The sequence below is a fragment of the Cucurbita pepo genome, chromosome 18, assembly GCF_057944985.1.
Source record: "Cucurbita pepo subsp. pepo isolate OVF chromosome 18, ASM5794498v1, whole genome shotgun sequence".
NCBI lineage: Eukaryota > Viridiplantae > Streptophyta > Magnoliopsida > Cucurbitales > Cucurbitaceae > Cucurbita > Cucurbita pepo.
Genome location: NC_141815.1, coordinates 11793666 through 11806398, shown reverse-complemented (window position 1 = coordinate 11806398; position 12733 = coordinate 11793666). Strand labels below are relative to the sequence as shown.

General features: G+C 36.4%; 3 protein-coding genes across 7 annotated transcripts; 2 read left to right on the top strand and 1 right to left on the bottom strand.

Annotated features, from left to right (window-relative positions):
* Positions 1–184: 184 nt before the first annotated feature.
* LOC111779835 (uncharacterized) lies at positions 185–5274 on the top strand. Of its 3 annotated transcripts, none has more exons than XR_015413857.1 (5): positions 185–2287; positions 2761–3756; positions 4289–4333; positions 4414–4514; positions 4599–4613. XR_015413857.1 is itself a non-coding variant. In XM_023660000.2 (5 exons), the coding sequence occupies exons 1-5, from the start codon at positions 620–622 to the stop codon at positions 5182–5184; spliced, it is 3330 nt and encodes a 1109-aa protein (XP_023515768.2). In that variant the 5' UTR covers positions 189–619; the 3' UTR covers positions 5185–5274. The 3 variants fall into 3 exon arrangements, 1 of the variants encoding a protein (XP_023515768.2); XM_023660000.2 differs by adding an exon at positions 4888–5274 and having other exon boundaries at positions 189–2287; positions 4289–4514; positions 4599–4741; XR_015413858.1 differs by lacking the exon at positions 4289–4333 and having other exon boundaries at positions 4599–4636.
* A 1255-nt stretch (positions 5275–6529) lies between these two features.
* Positions 6530–8392, bottom strand: LOC111780562 (transcription factor MYB98). Its single transcript, XM_023660989.2, has 3 exons — positions 7663–8392; positions 7426–7552; positions 6530–7331 (listed from the first exon to the last, which is right to left on the bottom strand). The coding sequence occupies exons 1-3, from the start codon at positions 8274–8276 to the stop codon at positions 6663–6665; spliced, it is 1410 nt and encodes a 469-aa protein (XP_023516757.2). The 5' UTR covers positions 8277–8392; the 3' UTR covers positions 6530–6662.
* Positions 7101–12440, top strand: LOC111779839 (uncharacterized). Of its 3 annotated transcripts, none has more exons than XM_023660009.2 (4): positions 7101–7240; positions 8788–8872; positions 10593–11474; positions 12200–12440. In XM_023660009.2, exons 3-4 carry the CDS (start codon positions 10596–10598, stop codon positions 12287–12289), a joined length of 969 nt encoding a protein of 322 aa, XP_023515777.2. In that variant the 5' UTR covers positions 7101–7240; positions 8788–8872; positions 10593–10595; the 3' UTR covers positions 12290–12440. The 3 variants fall into 3 exon arrangements, with proteins under 3 accessions (XP_023515777.2, XP_086975664.1, XP_023515778.2); XM_087119538.1 differs by having other exon boundaries at positions 10518–11619; XM_023660010.2 differs by having other exon boundaries at positions 10518–11474; positions 12200–12438.
* The last annotated feature ends 293 nt before the right edge of the window (positions 12441–12733 follow it).

Genomic DNA, 12733 nt, shown 5'->3' with positions numbered 1-12733 from the left:
CTCATGCCAAAATTAACAATGCAATTAAAAAAATAAAATAAAAAACAAACAAATCAACGCTAACCTCGATCCTTTTGTCTCCACTTGGCTAATGACTCAAAACCGCGGGTAAGACCGGGTTTTACCTTTTTTTTTTTTTTTTTTTTTTTTTTGTGTGCAGGATTTGATGACGTGGCCATAATCTCTCTGTCAAAAGAAAAGCAAGAGAGAATGAAAAAAAAGAGGGAAAAACTGCATTTCGTGGCCAACGAATCCGACCCTGAAATTCTTTTTCGTCTCCCATTTGCCTTTTTACGTATCCTTCTCTGTTTTACCCATCACCTTAGCCTCACTCAATTTGAATCCCGTCGGTGATTTTTGTTCTATTTAGTTATTATCTTGTTCTTATCGACGTTGAATCGAACTTTTTTGCGAATACCTTGATTCCACGATTGGCTATGATTCTACAAATATTAGGTTCGGCTTGCAATTGTGTTGGCAATCTGGTTTCTAATGAGCGTGATACAATTGATTGGAGGTTTTCTTTGTTAATTCCGTAGGATTTTTTGGTTTTAGTTTTTGTTCTTCCTATTTTCGGTGTTTTGTTTTTAGTTTTTTTGGTTCATTTTTATGGTTTTCAATGATCAATGGTGACGGGCATTGTGAGGGCTTCTCGGAAGTCGCCTCTGCCGATCCATTGGATTCATCTTCACCTTGGGGTGTCGAGAATGTCGATGGTTGCTCTGTTGCATCGCCAGCTTCTTCGAGGTATTCGTCCTGCGGAGATTCCGAGTTCGAGAGGTATTGCAGTGCGAATTCAGCAATGGGAACGCCAAGTATGCGCAGCACGATTACAGTATTTAACGATTGCATCGATTCTGAATTTGCGTATGCGAGGAATTATGGGTTCAGTGATGATGGCGGCCAGGAGAACTTCATTTTGGGAGGGAACGAGATGAATTCGATGGATACGAATATAGTAGGCTATATAAAGATAGAACTGCACGATGAAATCACTCGTGAAGAACCGAGTACGAAAGATAGGTCTAGTGGGTTGAATTTGTACGGTACGGGTGAGCTTATTGATTCACTTGAAGCTAATGGCGAAGGTTTGTGTTGGAAGGTTGAGAGCACATCGGATTTATTATGTGGGGTAGATATGACTAACCGGTCCGAGAAGGTAGAGAGCAGCAAAGATGAAAAAGAAGGATTCATTATAGGGACAGAAGCCAGTGAATCGGGAACGGAGGTGGATGCTGTTCTTGGAGATGTTACCAATGAAACAGTTCATATGGGATGTTTAGAAGGAAGTACGGTTGAGATTGGTATGAAAATAGGACAAAGGTTTGAAGAACGTCTTCTACCTTGCACGGTTGAGAAAAAGTCTGACGGTGAATTGGATGTGGAAAATGATAGATCCCAGAACGAGCATTCAGAGAGTGAGGATTCAATGTATAATTTTTTATCTGATGGTGATCATAGGGATGAAACTTTCCTGCATAATAATGCACGCATTCTTCCAGAAACTGACATGGCAAATGAAAATCCACTGCTTATCAATTCATCTGTTGCTTTCGGTTCGGACGATTGGAATGATTTTGCCGATGCACTCCAGGAAAGGATACCGTGCAATCTGAATTCCTCTTCTCTGACTGTTAATGGTGTTCTTGATGGTAGTGGAATGACGAGAGAAGGTGGAAAACAGATGCTCTTAGCCTGCAAAGAAGATCAAGCTAGCACAAATTTTCTGAAGAAAGTTAACTGCAGTTCTGGGGATTGTATGATTGTGCAAACTGCTGAAAGACCAAACGACGTGATTCAAGTGCGGGACATTCCTATGGCGATCTGTCAAGTCCAGTCTTTTGACGAGTTGGAGGAAATTGCAAACAATACTTTTTTGACTGCAGCTGATTTTTCATACGGTGTTGAATTAGATCAAGATGCAAAGGATATATTTGTTGTTAATAATCACGCAGGAGATGCTGATAAAACTGCATATAATAGTGAATGTCTTGTTTGTAATGTTTCTGGAGTTGGTACAGGAGCAGAGAAATTTACTTCAAAGCAGCACACGTGCACAGTGGATGGTAACTCTGTAACGCAACCTCAAATCCTAGAAACCGAAGATAACGGTGGCGCGGTGAATCAAGGCTTAGATAGCCAAGGACTAGGAAATGTGAAAACAAAAATGGACCCTCTTGGTGCTGCTTTAACTAATCGTCTTTCGACTCATGCTAGTGACTGTAGCGAGGATTTGGCACATTCCAATTCAATACCTGAATCAAAAGGTCATCTTTTGCCAGTTGAGGTCAGTAGAAATTTCTTTGTTTATGATGCTCGGTTATCATTGGCTTTGACTTCTTACTTGCCTTGAAAATTGTCTCGAATTGTGCAAAATCTTAAATCATCACCTAGTTACTGATTGAACACATTGTCTCTGTCCCACTAACGCTCCCTCAGCTATAAGATTATGTCCAATGAATCTTTAGAAATATTCTATAAACATTTTAAGACGCTTGTGTATTTGTACGCGAGGGGATGAAAGGACCGTAATGCCACTGATGAAGTGTATTGTTAAAGATAAGAGGAGCCATCAATCCAATGCATTTCACTTATTGTATCTGTCCATTCTATATTTATTTTGCAATTGTATATCTGTTCCTCCGGCAGTCGTCAATCACCTGCAAGTGTATGGTCGATGTACAAGTACAATAATTGTTGGCTTTGAAATGAATACCTATCTTGAAGCACTCACATTCTTGCAAATTTTTTTCCTTGCAGCTAGCAAAACTTGAGCTACATGATTTCTATGATGAAGTTGTTCACGAAATGGAAGAAATACTACTTGAATCTTGTGATTCTCCAGGGGCTAGATTTACTAATAAATATAAGATATCTCAGTCACTACCATCTTTACCACTAAGGGATGGAGGATCAACTACACCTACTTCAGGCACTAACAGTTCTGATCCAAGTAACCCAGAAAACTTGAAAATTGATGGGGTTGAAGTGATAGGGGCAAGACAAAAGAGAGGGGATGTATCATTCAGTGAAAGACTAGTTGGGGTGAAGGAGTACACTGTATACAAAATTAGGGTATGGAGTGACAAGAAACAGTGGGAGGTTGAACGCCGCTACCGAGATTTCTATTCTCTATATTGTCAGTTGAAATCATCATTTGCTGATCATGGGTGGAGTTTACCCTCTCCCTGGTCCGCAGTTGATAATAGATCAAGAAAGTTATTTGGGAGTGCATCTCCGGACATTATTGCGGAAAGAAGTGTTTTAATTCAAGAGTGTTTATGTTCTATTCTTCATTCAAGATTTTCATCAACCAATCCGAGTCCATTAATTTGGTTTTTGTGCTCTCAAGAATCAAACTCCAGCTCTCCTACATCAGATACTGCAGTACCTCAATCACCTGATACTGCAAGTGTGTCTGACACGCAAAACTTGTTCTCTTTGGGGAATTCCATATCACTAATTGTTGAAATTCGACCGTACAAATCTACAAAACAAATACTGGAGATGCAGCATTATATGTGTGCTGGATGTTATAGACATTTTGATGATCAGAAAACTCTGATGAAAGGCTTTGTACAGAGTTTTGGATGGGGCAAACCACGAGTCTGTGATTACACCTCTCAGATGTTTTGCTCTTCATGCCATACGAATGAGATGGCAGTCATACCAGCAAGAGTTTTACATCATTGGGACTTCACTCAGTATCCAGTTTCTCAGTTAGCTAAGTCATATTTGGATTCCATACATGATCAGGTATTTTATACAGAACAAAATTCCATTTAATCATTTCTAACTATATTGTCTTTGATAGTTCTCTTTAGTTCATTTAAAGTTTATTGGGAAATATGAGTAATTGGTATATACAGCCTTTGCTCTGCAGAACAGATAGTTGTGTTCTGCTGGGTTTTTTTTTTTTCACTAGCTAAATGGAGAGGAGAGCAATGTTGAAATTGTCTGTCCTTGCATAATTATAGTGCCGTCGAATTTGAACTGTCAGCTGGTTGGCTAGTATCTTAACTATTTTTTGGTGTTTTGGATATAGAGTTCTGGTAAAAAAACAGTCGAACAAGAACAAAAGATAGGGACATTTATGATCTAGAGAGAGTTAAATCATTTGCAATGAGTTATTCATTGCTTATTTCTACTGCAATGAATACATACTAATTTTATAGTCAATGGCATTTGGATATGATCTGTAGTCATTTTATGGTTAACTAGTAGGTAGAAATTCTACTGAACGTTGGCAAGTAATTTTTTTTACATCTTATTGAACTTCCTTTGGCAGCCTATGCTTTGTGTCAGTGCGGTTAATCCTTCTCTCATCTCAAAGGTCCCAGCTTTGCTTCATGTTATGGGTGTGAGGAAAAAAATAGGAGATATGATTTCATATGTTCGCTGCCCGTTTCGTAGGTCAATTAACAGAGGACTCGGATTCCGTAGATATCTTGTCGAAAGCAATGATTTTTTTGCACTTAGAGACCTTGTTGATCTATCCAAAGGGGCATTTGCAGGTTGATTTCGACTTAGTTATGCTAGTTTTGGTTTAATATTATTGTGTGCTGTTCAACCTTTTTGTGTGCACGCTTAAATTGCAGTATTACCTACAATACTGGAGACCATCTCGAGGAAAATCTTGGAGCACATAGAGGAGAAATGCCTTGTGTGCTGTGATGCTGGCGTTTCATGTGGTGCTCGTCAAGCATGCAGCACCCCGTTGTCTCTCATTTTTCCTTTTCAGGTAACCCTCCCCTCCCCTCCCCCCACATCTTGTAATTGCATTCCCATATTCTGAATATACTGAAATCCTTACACTTATTCTAGACTGCGTTAGAATTTGAATTTCCCTTCAAGCATTCCATGACCCTTTGCGTTTAAAACCTTCAGGAAACTGAGATGGATAAATGTGCCTCATGTGAATCTTTATTCCATAAACCTTGCTTTGTAAAGCTCACGAAATGTCATTGTGGGGCGCGCCTTAGAGTCGATGAGACCAGTAGGCTCGCAAGGAAGGTAGGCCGTGGATTAGGGACGGATGGTGAGGAGAATGGAGGTGTGTACTCATTTCTGGGAAAATCAACTTCCATTTCGCCTTTGAGGTCTCTATCAGGCCTGTTTGCCAAAGAACATAAAGACAGTGAGAATATCATCGTCATGGGTTCTCTCCCTTCCACCTCCCTCTGATCAATAAGATGTATATTGTAACAATATTTTGTGGTCAGTATGTCCGTTAATTTATTTACCGTACTATTTATTTTAAAAGTACTTATATTCTTTCCAAATCTATAATATTATCTGAGAGATCCCACGTCTTGGAGGAGAGGAGAATATTGACGGAGAATGAAACATTCTTTATAACAGTATAAGATCTTTTGTTTAGCAAACTATTTATAAAGCCCAAAGAGAGCATAATATTACCGTTGTTGCATTATCATATTTCAAAACGTTCGATAGAATATTAGACATAAAGTGAATCTCAAACAAAATAGTAATTAAAAAAATATCAAACAAAATAATAATTAAAAAATATATAGTTAGTTTAAAAATATAATGATTTTTTTTTCTTTTTTGAAGTTCGGTTTCAAAGTTTTTTTGTTTTTTTGTTTTTACTTGATAAGCTTAATTAATGACTTGATCCGTTTGTCAGGGAGTTATGGTACATGAGTTTTGTATTTATTGCAAAAACTAACTACTGTCTTAATATTAATGAAACTTTTAAGCATGGATTTAATTAGCAGTTATGCTACACGAGTTTTTTTTAATTATTATGAGAAGTCAAAATTATCCTCCATAATATTAGTTAATCACACTTTTAAGCATTAATTTAATTAGTCAAACGTAAAATAATTAAATAATCTCACCTATCCTTTAAATGAGTTTTGTTCGACCTGCTGCGGATGAGAGGTGTCACAGACTCAATAGTCCAAATATCTCTTTATTTATTTATTATTGTTATTATTGTTATTATTATTTATTTTATGATAGAAAAATTTTGTAATTTTTTTTTTTTATTTTTATTTTAAATTTGTCTCCTAGATCCGCTTGAAAGGAGAATGCAACAAGTTGAATAATGAATGGTCATGAAGGATTGGACCTCTCTTGGTTGATCGAGGGCTCTACTTCTCTTCTCAAGCTGATGGACTCTGTTTATAGAGGGATGGAGTTTCTCTTACTTTTGGCACAGCGGGCCCTAACAGGAGGTCAACACGACGAGTCATCAGCTCAGTGGTAAAGCACGTCCATAATTATTGTGTCGTTGTGTCTATGAGGCTCTCAGCCACAGACTTGTACGGTTAAGATTGCTCTACACAAAAGAGAGAAGAAACAAAAAAAAAAAAAAAAATGTTTACTCTAGTCTTTGTCATAGAAAAGTTGTAATAACTAATAAAAAAAAAAATTGTTCGAAAAAATAATATAGATTAAACTAGAATACAGTAAAATATTAAAAATATTAAATAAATTATTAAAATTTTTAATTTTTAATTAGTTTTTATTTAAATAATTACTTGTACTTAAACTTGGTTATTTTTATTCATTATTTAAGCATTAAATATTCTAAACATTATATGTAGCATCTATGAAAAGATCAGAAGTTGTGATCTTTATTTTTATTAAAATTAAAAAAGCGAGTGTAGTGCATGAAATAAATATTTTTTGGTTCATTATTTAAAGTTATTAACTTCGTTCACTTGAATCATCATTTCTACTAAATCAAGTTCTTTCTTCACTTCAAACCCCATTCCCGCCACCATGCCCGCCGTACTCACCGGAGCATAGAACTGCGATTTCTCCAGTTCAACTCGACGAAACTCAACTGATTCTTCATTGTCGTCATATCTTTTCCGATCATAATTATTGGCGTCGTCAACGGAGGCGCCGGCAATATCTTCCATGAGCGAGTTGATGCTACATCCTTCCGGAAAGAAACTATCGTCGAGGTAAATCTCTGGTTCGTCCTTGAAATCGAAATTCGGAACTGTCCAATCGTTAGGGCAAAACTCAGTGGTTTGTGCTTGATGATGATGATGATGATCGGTCACTTTTGATTTAGTGTTGTTGACGGCGGAGGTGGCTAAGCTTTTCTTTTGGTGGCGAGCGGCGACGGAGTCCAGATTCAGGCTCTTGATGTAGTCCTGCAGAAGAGAGCACCTCGGATATTTGGATCTGCATTTTCGCTTTGAATATTGCCTTCTCTTCGTCGCATTCCAGTGGTTTTTTATGGAGTTTTCTGTTCTTCCAGGTAATCTCTTCGCTATTTCCGCCCATTTGTTCCCGATTTCTGAATGCGCTTCAATCAAAACCCTATCCTCTTCTTCACTCCATGTATCTTTCTGCATTCATTTCCATGATTAAATTCCCTATACATTTCAAGTAATTATGAAAGGAAAACGAAAAAATTGGAATCAATTTTGGAATTGAAAATACCTTAATGTCAGGCCTGAGATGATTGTGCCATCTTTCTCTGCACTGTTTTCCTATTCTTCCTGGCAGCATCTGCGCTATATGAGACCATTTTCTCACTCCATATTGTTCAACCAATTGAACCAAAAGCCTGTTTAATTTTAGACAAATATCAAACCAAAAGCCTATAATGATATTTCAGTATGAGAATTTGATTAAGAACATTGAGATTTGTTGAAGTGGGAGGGGAGGATTATCTACCTATCTTCTTCAATTGTCCATTGGCCTTTGATCACAGTAGGCTTCTTTCGAACTTTAGATGTTCTTAACAGAGATGGAAATGTTGCATTCTTATTCATGATAGCTTTCTGGATATGGCCATGTCCTGAAGTTACACAGGACACTTCATCAGCTACAATGAAATTTACAGGTTTTATTTCTTGGAAATTCAATGGAATCATGGAGTTTCTTTCTAATCCCATTATCTCAATTTGATTCCTCTGATAGTAATAATCTCCACAACTTTGGAAGTTGTCCATCACTTGCCCACACCCACCATTTTGATCTGTAGTGCAACCTTTACTAAAATCATACAAATCTTCAACGCCCATATTGTTATTCGAAGAACACCCATATGAGTACGGATTCAAAGGATCGAAACTGCACAGATTTTCGTCTTCCATAACAGGATGATTGGACGATGAACCAATGGGATGAAAATGATCCAGGTTGTGAAATTCTTGCAGATAATTACCTTTTGATGCAAAAATTTCGAATGATAATTCATCATTCTTGCAGATTTGGGCATAATTTTCTGAACAAACCTGTTGAATCTGGGAGCTAAGATTTTGTCTAAGACTCGATTCGAACTCCATGAGTGCAAGAAAAAACGAGAAATTGGGAGGAGGAAATTTAAAATTGTTTTGTGTTCATCTCATTTATATTGTGTCTGTGAAGATGACAACTCTTATTGCGGAGGTTTCATTCTTTATTGTACTATTAAATCACATTTATTACTGTTAATTTGTTAGAGAATTACACACAATATGTGATTTAATTCATCAGACTAATTTTCTTTTATGGGGTTTTAAATCTCTATATGCATATTAATTTTAATTTTTCAGAAAAAAAAAAAAGTTCATATTTTCAGTAATTTAATCCGGTCCAATTGGAAACGGACCAAAATAAATTGAGTCTCATAATTATATAAACTTTTATGTTACATTTGGTGATATTAATTAATATGAACTTATGTCTTTGACCACAACAGGCATAAGTTCAAATTAATATTACCTAATTTAAATATATTAGTTTTAATAATTTCATATATATTATTCTAATGTTTTTTTTTTTTTTTTTTTTTTTTTTTTTTTTAAATTCTTGTAGGCATGAATTATATTTTGTGATTTCTAAGTATTCTTCTTAGTTCAAGCATTTTGGGGCGAAGATTTGAATATCTAATGCACATCAGGTACGTCGGTTCAACTATACTCATATTAACATTACTTCTAGAATTATCAAGTTTATTTGGTGTCGGTTAAACTATAATCATATTAACATTACTTCTAGAATTATCCAAGTTTATTTGGCATTTTACAAAAATTCTCCTTTTTTGGTTTATAACATAGGTGACAATAAGCGAGTATTTTTCTCTAATAATAATAAGAAATATATAGTTTCTTAGTTTGACAAAATGGTAGCAAGTAAGCCCTCCTAATCACAGAAAAGTCAAGTCCAATACCATTGGAAGTTGCCCCTATAATTCTAATTCTTCATTTCCTTTCGTCCTTACTTGGTCATCCTTGAATCGTAAACCCTGTCTATTTCACAACACCTTTCTCAATCTTCAGTTTTCTACCTACTTTCATCTTTCATATTTAACCACCTATCTTATAATAATTTATTTTCGATATTGATTACCATAAGTATAAATTGTGCTTTGTATTATTTAAAATCAAGATAAAGAGAGATCAAAACTATTTTTAAAATAGTCAAAATATGAGAATTATTTCTTTTTTCTAATTTTGGTACGAAAAAGAACAGACTAAGTATCTCATAAGAGAAGAAACACTTTGAGCCATTGACATAAAATTTTATTTAATTGTTACTTAATTTTTGATAATCCTAACTACCCTACAGAAATCATCCCAACATTAATAGAAAATGTTAGGTGGATAAGATATTATATAGTAACTAACTTAGATCTCATTAAAATAAGATGGAGTCTAAGTTTGGGTTAGAATGGGATATGTCAATATTGATGTCTTGTACTAATTACGTGTGGAATGGTGTTAGGTTTCAAATCTCTCTTACCCTGTTGATCTTGATGTGCCAACAAATAACTCATAATCTACTTGTTATTTTCATCCAGAATTTTGAGTTCTCTTTTTATCTCGATTTTTTGAATTGCAGTTTTATTCTTGATCTGAATTTTTCGAGTCTTGCAATGAGAATTCGTGCAATTTCTTTATTTACGTTCTCCAAAAAAGAGGAACTATTGAATGTTCGTCATCTCCTCATTGAAACCATTTCATAGAAGTTTATTGATATCTTCTTTTTATAAAGCAACTCGACTTCGAAAAGTTCTACGGAAAGTTCTATCGAAAGTTCTACGAAATTGTACCCAAACATCGCCCATTGGTTCTATTCCCGATTCATAACTCGAAAGTTTCTCGGGCTTTTTGCTAAGAGGGGCTAAAACTCCAGAAATGACGGGACATCCTCTATATCTCCCTCATAATGGAAGATATTTTAAATGCAAAGAAAAAAAGAAAAAAAGAAAAAAAAAGGTTAGGTGGGTCCAGCCCAGTGGGCCACGATTCTAACGTCACGGTCCACTTCCACAGCCCGTAATTTTGTTCAAATTTCAAAGCGAGCTAGGCTTGGTAGGTCGCACGTGTGAACAATCTTTGGTCTTAATTAGCATTATTGACACGTGTTATTTCAAAAATGAAGCCAAAAAACCCTCTCTGCCAATTAATTAAAGCGCGCAAGTCGTATCCGCCGTTCGTTTCATCGTTTTAAATTAGCCGCTCTGGCGCCTTCTCCAATTCCAGTTCCACCTATAAAGCTTAATCGAAAGCATTCATTTCCCTGACTTTCCGCCATTATCGCAGAGCGTCCTCTCTCTCTCTCTCTCTCTCTCTCTCTCTCTCTCTGAAGCTCTGAGAATCGCGACTGCGGATTTTCAGGCAATGGAGGCCGAGGAAGGTCCCACACACCTTTCGCCGTCGCCGACTTTTAGCATCTATTCTTCAGGTAGCAGTAGCCTCGCTGAAATTGCCGCCAGAGCTGTTAGGGAAATTGGAGAAGAACCGTTTGCAGATGCTGATAATTACGGCTGGGAGTCCCAGGGTTCGGTTTACCGTTTCCGAGAAAATATGTCCAACAGCCATGCAAGGGAATCAGCGGAAGGAGTTAGAAGTGATGACTGTGGTAAAAATTGCGACGATGATGAATTTAAGTTTGTTGTTCTCTGCAGAGAACCAGACGCATTTACGAGCCCTGCTCATGAGATCTTTTACAATGGTCAGATCATGCCGGTTTATCCGGTATTCAATATGGACTTACTGCTAGACAACGGCTCACGAGTAGGCACCGTATTGGAGAACTTGAAGAAGTCGACTGTGCATCGTTCGCCGTTGAGAAACACGATGAACGAAGAGGAGTGTAAAACGACGTCGGTTTCCTCGTCTGGAGAGGACGGTCTTGCAGGCGTTCCATCGGATACGTACTGCGTCTGGTCTCCTAGCCCTGACAAAACACCACCTGAAAAGAAACATAAAAAAATAGAATTGTTAAACAGGTGGAAATTTCGGGATCTTATATACAATCACATTCGAAGTAAGAGTGAAGGAGCGGATGCACTCATGATGAGGACGACGATTATTAAGAAGGACGATCGGCCTGGAAATGAACCGAAGATGAAGAAAGATTCAAGAAGATTATCAACATCCTCAAGTAGTCCTAATTTTGGTACCACATCCTTCCCTGCACAGAGCGTTCGTTATGGATGGAACAGAACGGTGAAAGAAGCGGAAAAGAGGAGGTCCTACTTATACAGACAACATTGGGTAGGATATGTGGCTAATGCCAACGCAACCATCTAGAATTTGCATCCATTCGGAAGATTTGTTTGTGGTTGAATTGCTGGAGATCCTTAACTTTTGATTTGAAAAGAACAGAAAATAGTGTAGTTCCCAATCAGGTTTTAATTAGGTTTGTCCTCGTCTCTATAATTCTAAATATTTTACCGATTGTTTTTCTCATCGAAAACGCAGTTTCCTTTTATGTGCTGTTTTAGAAAAACTATAAGTTGTTTGTATGTTTGTTCTTTGAATTAAGATGATTCAGAATGAGACTCATATTTCTGTTAGACCTTCACTCTCCTCTTGCGAGCTTCTGGTGATTATAGGTTCTGTTGTTAATGGTTGATCAAATTTTCTGTATGATATTTTTCCCTTTCTTTGTTGGAAGTCGGCAAGTTAATGCGTTCAATATTGCTATTTATTCAACTGTATAAGAACCACAGGTAGTATTGATATATAGCCTACCGCATTAGAATGGTTCTTTTACGGAATATCACATTAGAATAGTTATTAACATATTTAATTTGGTCAATTAATAGTGTTAGTAAACCTGTTTAACATAAATAATGCATCTGCTTTTCCTATGCATTTTCATATAATCCAGTTTCATTAGATATGCTTTTGAATTCTTCTTCTCACTGTATTTTGGATGCTAACTGGATTGATTGATATTTATATTCTACCTAACTTTCTTACCTAATGTGATGCAGTTGGTATTGAATCTAAAATGCTCATTATCTGGTGAGAATGAAGGAGGTTCCATCTTCCAAGTAAGTTTCTATCTAACTTTTGGCTTTTAAATTTAATTTTACTTTCACAAGTCAAGTAGCCATGGTTTGTTCTTGCATTATATTTTATATATACATCAGTTACAAAAACAACTACTACATGTAGGTCAACCTCAACATAGTTGAATTAGTTAAAGTTAATATTATCTTCCAAAAAGTTAGAAGTACAAAAAAAAAAAAAAAAAAAACGGTTGCCTTCACGTTTTTCATGGAGAGAAGCAACCACATCCCACAAGGAGTCTGTTTATGTGGGGTAACTAAATGAGCTGCTAGTGTACCAATCTACTCCTTTTTTCCTCGTTCAAAGGAGGAAAACGTTTCATTCGTTCTCAAATGCGATAAATAAGCTATATAATTCAGACTTTTTATGAAACATCTAAGTTTAGGATTGAGGGTATTATGTTATCTAGAATCCTGATCCAGGTTTTTTTGTAATGGCCCAAGCCCCTTCTTTGG